Source organism: Lynx canadensis, chromosome D2 (genome assembly GCF_007474595.2).
Source record: "Lynx canadensis isolate LIC74 chromosome D2, mLynCan4.pri.v2, whole genome shotgun sequence".
In the NCBI taxonomy this organism is placed as follows: Eukaryota; Metazoa; Chordata; class Mammalia; order Carnivora; family Felidae; genus Lynx; species Lynx canadensis.
In genome coordinates this window covers 55,031,255-55,043,646 of record NC_044313.2, presented here as the reverse complement: position 1 = coordinate 55,043,646, position 12,392 = coordinate 55,031,255, and the positions used below count along the sequence as shown (strand labels likewise).

Below are 12,392 nucleotides of genomic sequence, written 5' to 3'. Positions count from 1 at the left end.
CTTCAGTGAGCACCTGCCATGTCCCAGGCCCTGTGCCCGTCAACCTTAGAAGCACAGAAAGTGATGACATTCCCCTCTGTTTTCAGGGAGGTTTATGTCACTTTTCTGCTTAAACCCACCACTGGTTCCCATCTCGCCCTGTGTAAAAGCCAGAGTTCTTAGCAGACGGACCTGCCCCACCTTTATCTCTGGGGAGTCGGACATGTGAACCCACCCCTCAGGACAGGCTCGGCATGGCCGTTCCTCCCGCAGGGTGGGGATTCCAGTGTCTCAGTGCCCCCTGCTAGTGTTTGAGATGCCCCCCGCCCCTACAGTGTCATGACTCAGAAGTTGAAAGAGAAAAGGGCAAAGTCAAAATTAAAACTTATTATGTCAAACATCTAGCCAAATATATAATGACAACTTCAGCAATCATGGGATTTAGCATCTGAAAAACTTTCATTGCACTTAAGGACAAATTGTCAGTTAGATTTTTTTTTTCTGTAATTCTTGAGAATTTTCAGAATTCTCTGCAATTCCCAGGTATGTGTGATCGTTTCCAGGAAACCAGGAATCAGGAAGCCCATACATTAGTCAAAGGTGTCATAGCAAAATAATTTCCAAAGGGATAGTCATGAAATTCTGCTAAATCTTATGGTGTCTAGGCATTTACATGTGGGTACACTGTAATGCTGTTGGGGGTGCTCCCCGAGGCCTTCTAAGGCCACACAGTGGCCCTGGGTGAGGTGGGGGCTGTGGCTGAGATATGGGAAAGGGAGCTGGGGGTGGGGAGGGGGACAGCTGACCCAGAAGTGACATCAGGGAGGAGGCCATGTTTGCATAGGGGCTGCCCATCTGACACATGTCCTCCCACCCGTCCCCAATCCGCTAAACTCTTCCTCCCCTCAGAGCTTTCCACCCCCTGCTCCCCCCCTCCCCCCGCAGAGCATTCCTCTCCCTCTACCCCTCACCCCTGCTTTTCCCATGGCTGCCTCATTCTCCTCCACAGCTTAAAATGCCACTTCCTCAGAGAGGCCCTCCCTGATCACCCTGCCTAAGGTAGCTTTCTACGTTGTTTCTTCCAGAGCTGATCCCACGTCTGTGTTCATTTATTTATTAGGTTGCTTGCTTATTCAGAGACACTATAGGGATTCAGAGAGCAGCCTTGGCTCCCAAAATGTCTACGGTCTAATCCCAGCCACATCCCTTATCAGCTGTGTGACCTTAGGCAAATCACCTTACCTTTCTGTGCTCCAATGGTCTTATCTAGAAAATGGGACAGTGAGAGCCCCCGCGAATAGAGTTGTGGTTTGTATTTAATGAGCCACGGGGTGAGTAACAGAGAAATGATAGCTGTCGTCACCATGCCTCCTCCTCTGGGTTCATACCTGTCTCGTTCGCTGTTGAACCCCAGTGCCTCGCACGGTGCCAGGTACATTGTAGGAATTCAAAAACTAGGGCGCCTGGGTGGCTCAGTCGGTTAAGTGTCCGACTTCGGCTCAGGTCATGATCTCACAGTTCGTGGGTTCAAGCCCCGCATCAGGCTCTGTGCTGATAGCTCAGAGCCTGGAGCCTGCTTTGGATTCTGTGTCTCCCTCTCCCTCTGCCCCTCCCCTGTTTGCACTGTCTGTCTGTCTGTCTTTCTCTCTCAAAAGTAAAATAAACATTTAAAAAAAATTTTTTTTTAATTCAAAAGAATTCACAAATGGTCAAATGCTAGTTGTTGAGGGTCTTGTCCGACTTTGTTCCCCGCTTCACCTGGCCCCCCAGTTCTCCCAGGTCAGGTTGGGTCTTCCTTGTCAGAGGGAGATGAGGGTGTGTGGCCCAGAACTCTCCCAAAGGCCAGTGACTTCCCAGAGCTGCGTGTGGACAAGCATGTGCCTGTATCCTGGCGTACCGGGGGTGGTCTGGGCTTGTGCACCTGTGCGCTCCCAGGGTATGCACCTGCGTCAGGGCGAGCCCGCGCATGGCCCCTCTCGGTTTGCGAGTGAGATTTGGGCCCAGCCTCCCTCCTAGCTCCTGCAGGCTCCTTCAAGGACCTGGCTGATGGGCATTGATTTAGAGCCTTTCAAAGCCCTCCAGCAAAATAAGAGAGGGGAGAGGGAGAGAATTATTCCCCGTCAGGCCGGGAGAAAAATGACAGTGTGAAATGGGAAATGAAGAGGGAAAGCGGTGAGACTTTACACAGTGACCAGGAGGGAGCCTGCGCGAGGGGTGACAGCCAGCAGCCCTCCCCTGTGTCCCCAACCCCGCCCGAAGACCAGGGAGTGGCCCTCTAGGCCAGAAGTCTGGGCCCACCTCTGGCTCTCCCGTCAGAGAGAGAAGACGAGAAGCCCCCATCCCCATCCCAGATAAAATCGATCTCTACATATTCAGCAACTAGCTGCTAGCCCGGAGCACATCATTGAACTGCTCTGTGCCTCAGTTTCCCCATCCAGAAAAACGGTGATAAAAACCTCCCCCTCCTCCTCTAGAAAGAAGCGCTGTAGAAATGCGAGGCTTGCTGGTCCCCTCTGTCCGTCAGTGGGATGATTTTGCCTGGCTGAAGCCACACCCGGAGTGCCTGAGAGCCCTGCCTCGCCTCCTGTTGTCAACACAGGGGTGATTGGGTCCCCTTTATCGAGGCTGGGGAAACTGAGGTCACGTGCCCCATAGCACAGCGAGGGCCCCTCAGGCCCGGGAGGCCGGGGCCCTCCCCCGATCCCTGCCCCCGGGTGCAGCCAGGCCAGGAGGGGATCCAGTGTGCTTCTCTGAAACAGAAGGAAGGTCCGCAGGGCTCAGGGTTCGGCGCCAGCACTGGCCTCTCTCCCTGGCCACTCCTGGGCCCAGGGGCAAGATGGGGGCCTGTGGCCAGGGCAGCCCATCTGTCTGTTCTGGTCTGGTGGCCCCAGAGACGCCTCCGGCTGGGGATTAAGCCAGAGGAGGGACAGATTCTGCCGCCAAAGCACAAAAGGCCCCACATCAAGTAAGGTGAAGGAGCTGACGAGGCTAGGCTCTCATCGCCGAGTGTCTTGGAGTTAGGAATGACACCGTCCTGATGCAGCCCTGGGGACTGCGGTCCCCATCCCCCCACCCCATTGATCTTGTCCACCTCTGGCACCACAGTGAGCTCTGCAGCAAGGGCAGGGGTGGGCTGAGGGGCGGGGACCACTGCTGTCCTGGGGCCCTAGGAGGCGTCCAGGGTGGGAGCTGGGTCAGCCCCAGGGCTGGTGCTGTGTGACCTTGAGTCTTGCCCGTGCCTCTCTGAGTTCTGCTTCCCCCTTGGCGGGGGTGGGAGACTCAGCCCCCTCTCTCCTCCAGCCTCCCCCTCCCCCAGCCGCACAGCAGCCCCAACCTGCTGGGACCCACCCTCTAAACAGGACTCCCTTCCCCTGCCCTGTCATTCCTGGGGTCGCAGAAGCCTGATTCTCTTACTGTCCATCTCTTGATTTCGGCTCAGGTCATGATCTCACAGTTTGTGTCCAGGTTGGGCTCTGTGCTGATAGTGTGGACCCTGCTTGGGATTGTCTCTCTCCCTCACTCTCTGCCCTTCCCCACGCACACTTGTGTTCATATTCTCTCTCTCTCTCTCTCTCTCTCTCTCTCTCTCAAACATTTAAAAAAATAATAAGAGTCCATGGGAATGCAAGCTAGTACAGCCACTCTAGAAAAAAGTATGGAGGTTCCTCACAAAACTAAAAATAGAACTACCTTAAGAGCCAGCAATTGCACTACTAGGCATCTATCCACGGGATACAAGTGTGCTGTTTCAAAGGGACACATTCACCCCCATGTTTATAGCAGCACTATCAATAATAGCCAAAGTATGGAAAGAGCCCAAATGTTCATCAATGGATTAGTGGATAAAGAAGATGTGGTATACACACACACACACACACACACACACACACACACACACACACAGTGGAGTATTACTCAGCAATAAAAAAGAATGAAATCTTGCCATTTGCAACTACGTGGATGGAACTGGAGGGTATTATGCTAAGTGAAATTAGAGAAAGACAAAAATCTTATGACTTCACTCATATGAGGACTTTAAGAGACAAAACAGATGAACGTAAGGGAAGGGAAACAAAAATCATATAAAAACAGGGAGGGGGACAAAAGAGAAGAGACTCATAAGTATGGAGAACAAACTGAGGGTTACGGGAGGGGCTTTGGGAGGGGGGATGGGCTAAATGGGTAAGGGGCATTAAGGAATCTACCCCTGAAATCATTGTTGCACTATATGCTAGCTAATTTGGATGTAAATTTTAAAGAATGAATGAATGAATGAATGAATAAATGAAAGTCCAAAAGAAGGAAGAGAAGGTTCAATGAGGAGGATCCAGTTCCCAAAATCCAGGGTTTCAGAAGCTTCTGAGAAGTTCTCAACCTCCCAAAGAATTCCTAGTCCCCAAAGAATTCCATGACCAAGGCCTGCCGGGCAGCCCCTGCTCCCCCAAAAGCCCATGAACGTGTCGCCCCACGTGTCTGGGAAGGAACGACACCAGGATGTGCTGGCGGTGTTGCCCACTGGCTACTGGCCCAGGCTGTTGCTTCTACGAATCAGAAGGCTGGGGCTTACGTGGGGAAGGGGACTGGCCTCAGGGCAAAACCGAGTGCACACCGGCTGCTGACCCATTTTGTGAACCTCCTGCCTGCCATCCCCCCATCAGAAGCCCTGCCAGAGCTGGAGGGAGGAGCGGGGGGGTGGGGGGGGAGCAGGAGGTGGGGGGAGCAGGAGGGAGGAGCAGGGGGGTGGGGGGGCGCAGGAGGGAGGGACCCGCTTGTCAGCTCAGACCACCCAGGAAAGGCAGCCTGGGGCCCGGAGACCGGGGCTAGGCTCCACGGAGGGTCCGTCTCTCCCTGAGCAGGTGGTGGCCTTGGACCCGGACCTGGGAGAGAACGGCACCCTGGTGTATAGGATCCAGCCGCCCAACAAGTTCTACACCCTCAACAGCAGCACGGGCAAGATCCGCACCACCCACGTCATGCTGGATCGGGAGAACCCCGACCCCCACGAGGCGGAGCTGATGCGCAAGATTATCATCTCTGTCACTGACTGTATGTGTCCCTTGCAGCCCCACGCCACTTGGCTGTGGCCTCTGACGCTCAGGGCCCCAGGGACCTCTCCCACTGACTCGTCCTCCATGGGTCCTGAGGCCTGGGTACAGGAGGGCTGTGTCATCACTAATAATGGAGGAACACTCACTTGCCAGTCTTGGCCCCCGGAGTACTCTCGGGGGGGGGGGGGGGGGGGTGGAGGTGGCTGGGGCTGCAGGGCCAGGCTGCTCCCTGAAGGGACCCCTGGGATGGAAAGTCACCGAGCCTGCCTTCCTCTCCCCACTCCCCGTTCTCCCCTGTCCCTTTCTCTTTCGCACCCCTCTTTCCCTCTCCCCCTCACCCCCCAGGCGGCAGGCCCCCTCTGCGAGCCACCAGCAGTGCCACAGTGTTTGTGAACCTCTTGGACCTCAATGACAACGACCCCACTTTTCAGAACCTGCCTTTCGTGGCCGAGGTGCTGGAAGGCACCCCGGCGGGGGTCTCTGTCTACCAGGTGAGTTTCCCTTTCCCGGCCTGAGCTCCTGGTCTGCCTCCCTCACCTCGTCTCACCCAGCCAACAAGCGGGCACAGGGTGCCCTGGGTGTCTAGCTTTGCAGTGGGAGAGGGGGGCAGGGGATGCCAGCCGAGACCACCAGACGGGACGGTCTGTGCCGGGCTTGGAGAGCCAATGCTCTGGGAGATGTGATGGAAGGCTTCCTGGAGGAGGAGGGGCTTGAGCTGGGCCTCAAAGGACAGGTGGATGTGGAGCGGTGGAGGGAAGGTACCAAGGGAGCTGACAGAATTCTGGGCCTGAGTATGGAGGTCATACTCCGAGCTTGTGGCTGGGTCTAGAACACAAAGAAGGTTGGTGGGTGTAGCCCAGGCACCCTGCCTCCGTGGGCAGGCCACTCTCCCACATTCTCCCGTAAGCCCCAGAGCAGCTCCACACAGAGTAGGGGGTGCTCTCCCCACTTTGCAGGGGCCCAAAGAGACTTGCTTATGTCCCTGTGGCCAGGAAGAGGTACGGCCTGATCTTGAACCCGGCCCCTCTGCCTCCTGCTCCATCACCCTCTGGGAGGCGGCCCTGAAGATGCTCGTTCAGGGAGAATGACGCCCTTTTAGGGACGGGGGAAGGCCCTCATGGTGAAGAACATAGGCTTTGGAGTACAGCCAACATGAGAATAGACCCCAGCTCCTCCGCTGGTGGGCTGTGTGGCATGGAACAAACAACCTCACTGGGCCTCCGTTTTCCCACCTGTGCAATGGGGATCATAATACGCCTGCCTGGCTGTGCTACAGGGCTTCAGGCAGACACACATGGAAAGCAACCTGCACTTGGGCTGCGGGAGACCCACGGTAGCTGACGGGCTCATCATGGTGGGTCCGGTGGGGGTTTATGCCTGAGACCCAGCGGGGCCCAGTGGCAGAGGCTTAGCCTGACCCCACTCGAAGAACGCAGGATTGTTTGTCGGGATATGCCACAGCGCGTAACTCTGGTGATGCCTTGCAGGCCTGCTGTGCCTCAGTTTCTTCATCTGCGGAAGGGGATTAATGGCCTTCTTTGGGGATCCCCGGGAGCAAGCTCTCCAGCAGGACATTCTCCCAAACGCCCAGCAGGGGGTGCTGCGATCCAGGGAGAACAGCCAGTCCCTGAGGAGGAGGAGCCCCCAAACAGAAGGCGGGAGGAGGGCCAAACGAGGCCCGTTCTCCTCCAGGGGCTCACAGCAAAGAGAGCACAGCTTCTGAGTTCACAGAGGAGCTGACTCAGGCATGAAAGGATGGTTGAAGGAGCTCGAGTGTTTAGCTTGGGAACTGTATCCTCAGATACAGAAAGGTTTCTGACTGGAGCTATGCGTTCCCCAGCCTCCTCTACAACCTGGACCGAAAGTGATATCTGCTGGCTGGGTGGAGAACTTTCTCCAGGAATTAGAGCTCTGTGCAGATAAGTCAGAAGTAGTGAGCCCCCCCATCCTGGGAAGCATTCAAGTTGAGTCTGGACGCCCTCTTGTCCAGCTTGTTGGATGTGAATTAGACCAGCTGACCTTGATGTCGTCTCTCCATCTTGAGGGTCTTGGCTTCGTCATCCAAAGCTTTTATTTTTAACTCTCACGTTTCCTCAAAGGTCCCCGATCCTCTTCTGTAAAACTCTGAGTATATCAGGGTCTGGAGTCAGGAAAACTCTCGTCAGGGCTAGAGGTGCAGGTGGGAACGGTGTAGGGATTGGGGAGGAGGCTTGCCTACGCATGGCCCCACATGACTTTTTCCAAACGGTAAATCATCAAGGGAGTTTTAAAAACTGCCCCCTTCTATCGTCTTGATGTCGTCCAACGAAGCAGGGGGGAAAGCGCCGGCGATTGTGGGTAGTCGAGGAACCCATGGTGGAAGGGCTGCTGGAGGCGTAACTGTTGCTTCCAGCCGGCAGCCGGGAAGCCTGCTCTGACACAATGGCACCCGGAGGCCCCGAGCCAGCCAGGGCCCATCTGGGGGGCTTGCAAGGAGGGAGAGCAGGGTTTTGAAGAGGAAAGCTGCGGTGACCCGGACTCTTGTCCTAAAAAGTGCCTTCCCCACCCCACCCCTGGCCCCGCTCAGTGTGCCTGGATGCCTTTAGTTGAGCCACGCTGCCCTCTTAGCATCTGGGAACGTGCGCTGGTAGCAGTGGCGTGGCCCGAGGCTCTGGGGGAGGCAGGTGTGTCTGCACGGGTCGGCGGGAAGGAGGGGGCACTTCTCAGGAGGGACGCCCTCGTGTCCCCACCCCTCACGCGGCCCCCGCTTCCCCACAGGTGGTGGCCATCGACCTGGACGAGGGCCTGAACGGGCTGGTGTCCTACCGCATACAGGTGGGCATGCCCCGCATGGACTTCCTCATCAACAGCAGCAGTGGCGTGGTGGTCACCACTGCTGAGCTGGACCGCGAGCGCATTGCCGAGTACCAGCTGCGCGTCGTGGCCAGTGACGCAGGCACACCCACCAAGAGCTCCACCGGCACGCTTACCGTCCGAGGTGAGGGCGGGGCTGCCTCCTACTGTGTGTCGAGCACGTTGGGCCCTGGGGCAGTGCCAGGCAGGGTGGGGAGCCCGCGAACACCACTGCTGTCCCCGTCCGTGCGGGCACAGGATGCCTTGCTAGTGGGTGCCCTCCTCGACCGTGCCACTCAACACAGAGTCTTCCCCATCGCCACCAAGTCAAACGCTCCAGCGGGGTCTTCTCTCTCCCCACCCCCGGGGCCACTGTACCCCCAGGGGTCTGGACCCACTGCCAGGGTCCCCTACCCCTCCCAGCCTCTTGGAACCCAGCAAAGAGCAGAGAGGCGCTGCACAGGGTTGGGGCCCTCGGGGTCAGCAGCAGGGAGGGGAATTTGCAGAGCCCTGCACCCCCTGTCTGGGCAGGGCCAAGGCCAGTTAGCATTTCTCCTCCATTCTGATCATATCTTTAATTCTTGGGGCAAAACAGGGACATCGACACGCGCTGTGGCCAAAGGGCCCGAAGTAACCACGGGAAACTAAGTACAGAGCGTGACGGGCAAGATGTGGCCTGTTTTCTCGCACAGGCTGGCTCCCAGCCGGGCTCCTGCCTGCCTCCGGGGCATTGGTGCAGGCGGGGGCTGGGTCCGTACAAACACCCGCCTTGGTCCCAACCCGAGACGCGACTACGCAGTCTCTCATCTGCTGGTCCCACGCTTGCCCGGTGGGTTCCCGGTGCCAGTTTGGGGACCCACTTCTGTGCCAGCGATTGACAGGGAGGGCGCGCTCAGTTCCCTCAGGGATGGCCCCAGAGGACTTTTCTCTAGGGCTCAGCAGAAGCCGTGTCCTCGACCCGGCCCGTCGTTTCTCCTGGTGCCATGACAAAGAGTGAGCCAAAAGCAGGGGGATGGGATTGTTTCACAGGGAAGCTCGTCCCAAGCCCCATCAGCTGAGAAAACACATCTTTCGGGGAAATTAGACTTCTCTGGGAGGGGGCATCCTCAAAGCCAGCTGTTTTCCTGGGACCCCGTTGCAAACTGGGGGCAGGCCTCCCCAAGACCCCCACCCTGCCCCTCTCTTGCTCTCTGACTTCAGACAAGTGACTCCGCTGCTCTGAGCTCTTGTCCCCTCCTCTATCTGGCACGTCTAATAATGGCTGCCTCACGCAGGTGTTACGAGGGGGCTCATGGGGTGCTCTATGGGAAGCACTTAGCACAGGCCTGGCACGTGGCAAGAGCTGAGATGTCGCCGTCCTCGCCACCATCATAGCCGTTGTGGTTGTAAGGCACAAACTAGACAGAGGCCCTGCGGTTTTCTCTCCTGCCTTGGGCAGCAGCAGCAGCAACAAACTGCCAGGGGAACAGGACCGTGGGAGGCTGAGGAGCTCTGGTCAGCTTGGCCCTGACCCTAGCAGGCACGAGGGGCCTCGGCCCGTGACCGAGAGGTGTAGACCCCCACTGCCTTTGGAGCTGGGTTATCTGGAGCAGAAGCCAGGCCTAGCCCTGGGTGCTGACTCTGTCCACAGTGCTGGACGTGAACGACGAGACGCCCACCTTCTTCCCGGCGATGTACAACGTCTCTGTGTCCGAAGATGTGCCACGGGAGTTCCGGGTGGCCTGGCTGAACTGCACTGACAACGACGTGGGCCTCAATGCCGAGCTCAGCTATTTCATCACAGGTGCAACCAGCCTGGGTTGGGCCGGAGAGGGGGAAAGGGGCCCGAGTCAGCCATCAGCCATCAGGCTTTAGCCCCTGCATGAGCCCCCTTGGGATTTTTCCCAAGGGCTTTGTAGCTGGGTCCCTCCTGTCTGGCTCTCTGGGGGCCTCCTGGACCTATTGGGAGATTGGGAACTTACCGAGGTTCAGTCTGGAGGGAGGTAGAGCCCGTGACTCCTGGGGAAGAGCCCTGCCCCCCACTCCACCCCCATGTCAAGGTGATGAAGCAGACACTGGGAGACTGTGGCCTTGTCCTTCCCCGGGGACCCTTCATTCATGAGAATTCCTGTCTGTTTAGAGACAAATGGTTTAGATCTTTCTAAATAAAATGGTTGCAGCTCAAAAAGACCAAGCAGAAAGCTGTGGAGAAATAGTATGAAGCCTTGCCCTGGCTCAACAGGAGAAAGGGAGTCATGATCCATTAGTGATGTCTGCCATGACAGTAGACTTGGGAGGTGGTGGTGAATATGCCATGTATTAGTCATGCCTGGATTAGAACAGTTGCCCAGCATTCTTTAGTCCCTGATACAGCCAAGACGTGACGTGCTGGGATGGCACGGAGCAGTTCTTTCACATTCCTTAGCTGTCCCTTGGCCATTTTACTGGTTCAGTCCTCTCTCTGTCCATGGCCTGCCTGCAGCCACGTTACTCACAAGCTCGTGTGCGCACGTGTGCATGCACATGCATTCAGCATGCACACCGGTCTCCCTGATGCCTCTGCCCCTAGAGCAAGGAATGCCAGGTTCACAGCCCATCCTTGCTTGCTGCAACCGAGGGGACCTCCCAGCCCTCAGCCTCTCCTTTCCGGAATTTTCCCTCCTGCTCCTCCCTGTAGGGACCTAGCACCCACAGGGCAGTTCCTCCCAGTCTAGTCCTCCAAACTGCTCCAAGAAAGTCTTAGTTATCCAGACCCTGCCCACCCCCTGCCCCGTGGACCAGACCTTGTCCCATGTGACTGGTGCTTCAGACCATCCACAAGGATGTCTGGGGTTTTCCCCAGGGACAAACTATGTAAGGACCAGGGAGCATCTCATGGCTCCCAGGATGATTTCCCAGCACCCAAAGTGGCCAGTTCCTACTGACCTGCTGAGAGCCTTCCTGGGTTGGGTGGGATTCTCAGATTTTGATTTGCTCATTCTGCAAGTTGCCTCGCATGGTCTGGGTCCAAACCCAGTGCCATGGCGCCCTCTACTGCCCAGAACACCACATTGCCTGCCAGCTGACCGGGGAGGGGTCTTTGCACTGTTTAGATGGGGAGGGGGGGCGGGGGGGAGTCCTTTCCTGTCCACCTTGGAGAGGGGACCTTCACACTTCCTACCCCGTCCACCTGCCCCTACTCTTCACTCGGTGGAGCCTTGGGGAGTCGCCATTCAGTCCAAGATTAGGGACCTGGAAAAATCTTGGCTGACCCCCAAGTCCCTGGCCACATATAAAAGCCTCGACCCAGGCTAACTGCTCAGACACTTCTACCAGACAGGCAGGTGGCAGAATGGCGAAGGACACAGGCTCAGGAATCAGACTGCCAAGCTGGCATCTTACACCCAAAATAGGTGACTGTAACCCGGGACAACACACGTATCCTCGCTAATGGGCCTTCTCCCCTCTCTGAAATGGGCTTGTGATAGTACAAGTGAAATGAAATAGCCCACATGAAGCCCCTGGTACACAGTAGGCGCTCAGTGGATATTCAACCCTTATGATTTCAGGCATTCGGCACCCACACCTGAGCCCACACAGGCCACACCCTCTTCAGAGCCACCCCCCCAGAACCCTGTTCTCGGGGCTGAATGGGCAGCATGGCCTTTTCCTCCCAGGCTACCCCTGGAATGTTCTGGCTCAGAAGCAGAGCTGAGGTGCCACCGCCCTTTCCCTGGCAGGAGCCCCGGTTCCTGACAGAGGCTCCATTGTCTTTGGCCCGCAGGTGGAAATGTGGATGGGAAGTTCAGCGTGGGCTACCGTGATGCCGTTGTAAGAACAGTAGTGAGCCTGGACCGGGAGACCACAGCCGCATACATGCTCGTCCTGGAGGCCATCGGTACGCACCGGCCCCGCCTGCACACCGCCAGCACGGTTCTGCGCACGGTTCAGTGAGGTGCCCTTCGAGGGCCAGGCAGCCCTGACCCCGGGAGCCAGGCCTTGAGTCGCAGTCTGTGTCGACACCGGTGGAGAAAGGGCAGCCAGACAGCCTAGTGCTGAGCACGGGAGGCCATGAGGCTTAGCTCACAGTGCTACAACGCGAAACATTTAGTTGCTGGGGTGGGAGCCACGAGGCAGCTAGACGGGAGACCGCTGTGTGGACAAACCGCTGCAAAACCAGGCCAAAGGAAGCCGAAAGGGGGAAGGGAGGAGCCAAGAGTATCGGGCGCACAGGGAGGTGCAAGCATGTTCAGGGGAAGGGTGTGATCAGGGAAGTCTTCTTAGAGGAAGTGTCTTGGGATCAGCATCTTGGTTGCAAGTTTCAAATAAACTGACTTAAGCAATATGGGCTCACAAAACCAGTCCGTAGGGTGATGGAGCTTCAGGTGTGACTGGACTGGGGGCTCAGGGGATGCCACCAGGCTTCAGTCTCTCGGCATTGGCTCCCTCTGCCTCCTGTGTGTTGTCTTCATTCTCTGGCTGATGTGGTGACAAGTTGTGGCCGCAAACCTGGTCTCAATCCTTTTGGGTTCAAGTGCTGCATCGGGGAGACAGCACTGGTCTCTTTCCTAGTCT

The 12,392-nt window shown here is 57.1% G+C and overlaps 1 protein-coding gene across 1 annotated transcript in view; it reads left to right on the top strand.

Moving 5' to 3' along the window:
* LOC115527472 (cadherin-23-like) overlaps positions 1–11,836 on the top strand; it is a 33,302-nt gene extending 21,466 nt beyond the window's left edge. Inside the window, exons 10-14 of the mRNA XM_032595162.1 lie at positions 4,836–5,025; positions 5,373–5,518; positions 7,785–8,004; positions 9,490–9,642; positions 11,602–11,836. Of these exons, the coding sequence (XP_032451053.1) occupies positions 4,836–5,025; positions 5,373–5,518; positions 7,785–8,004; positions 9,490–9,642; positions 11,602–11,771 (879 nt within the window). The 3' untranslated portion in view covers positions 11,772–11,836. The remainder of the gene's footprint in view (positions 1–4,835; positions 5,026–5,372; positions 5,519–7,784; positions 8,005–9,489; positions 9,643–11,601) is intronic.
* Positions 11,837–12,392: the final 556 nt, after the last annotated feature.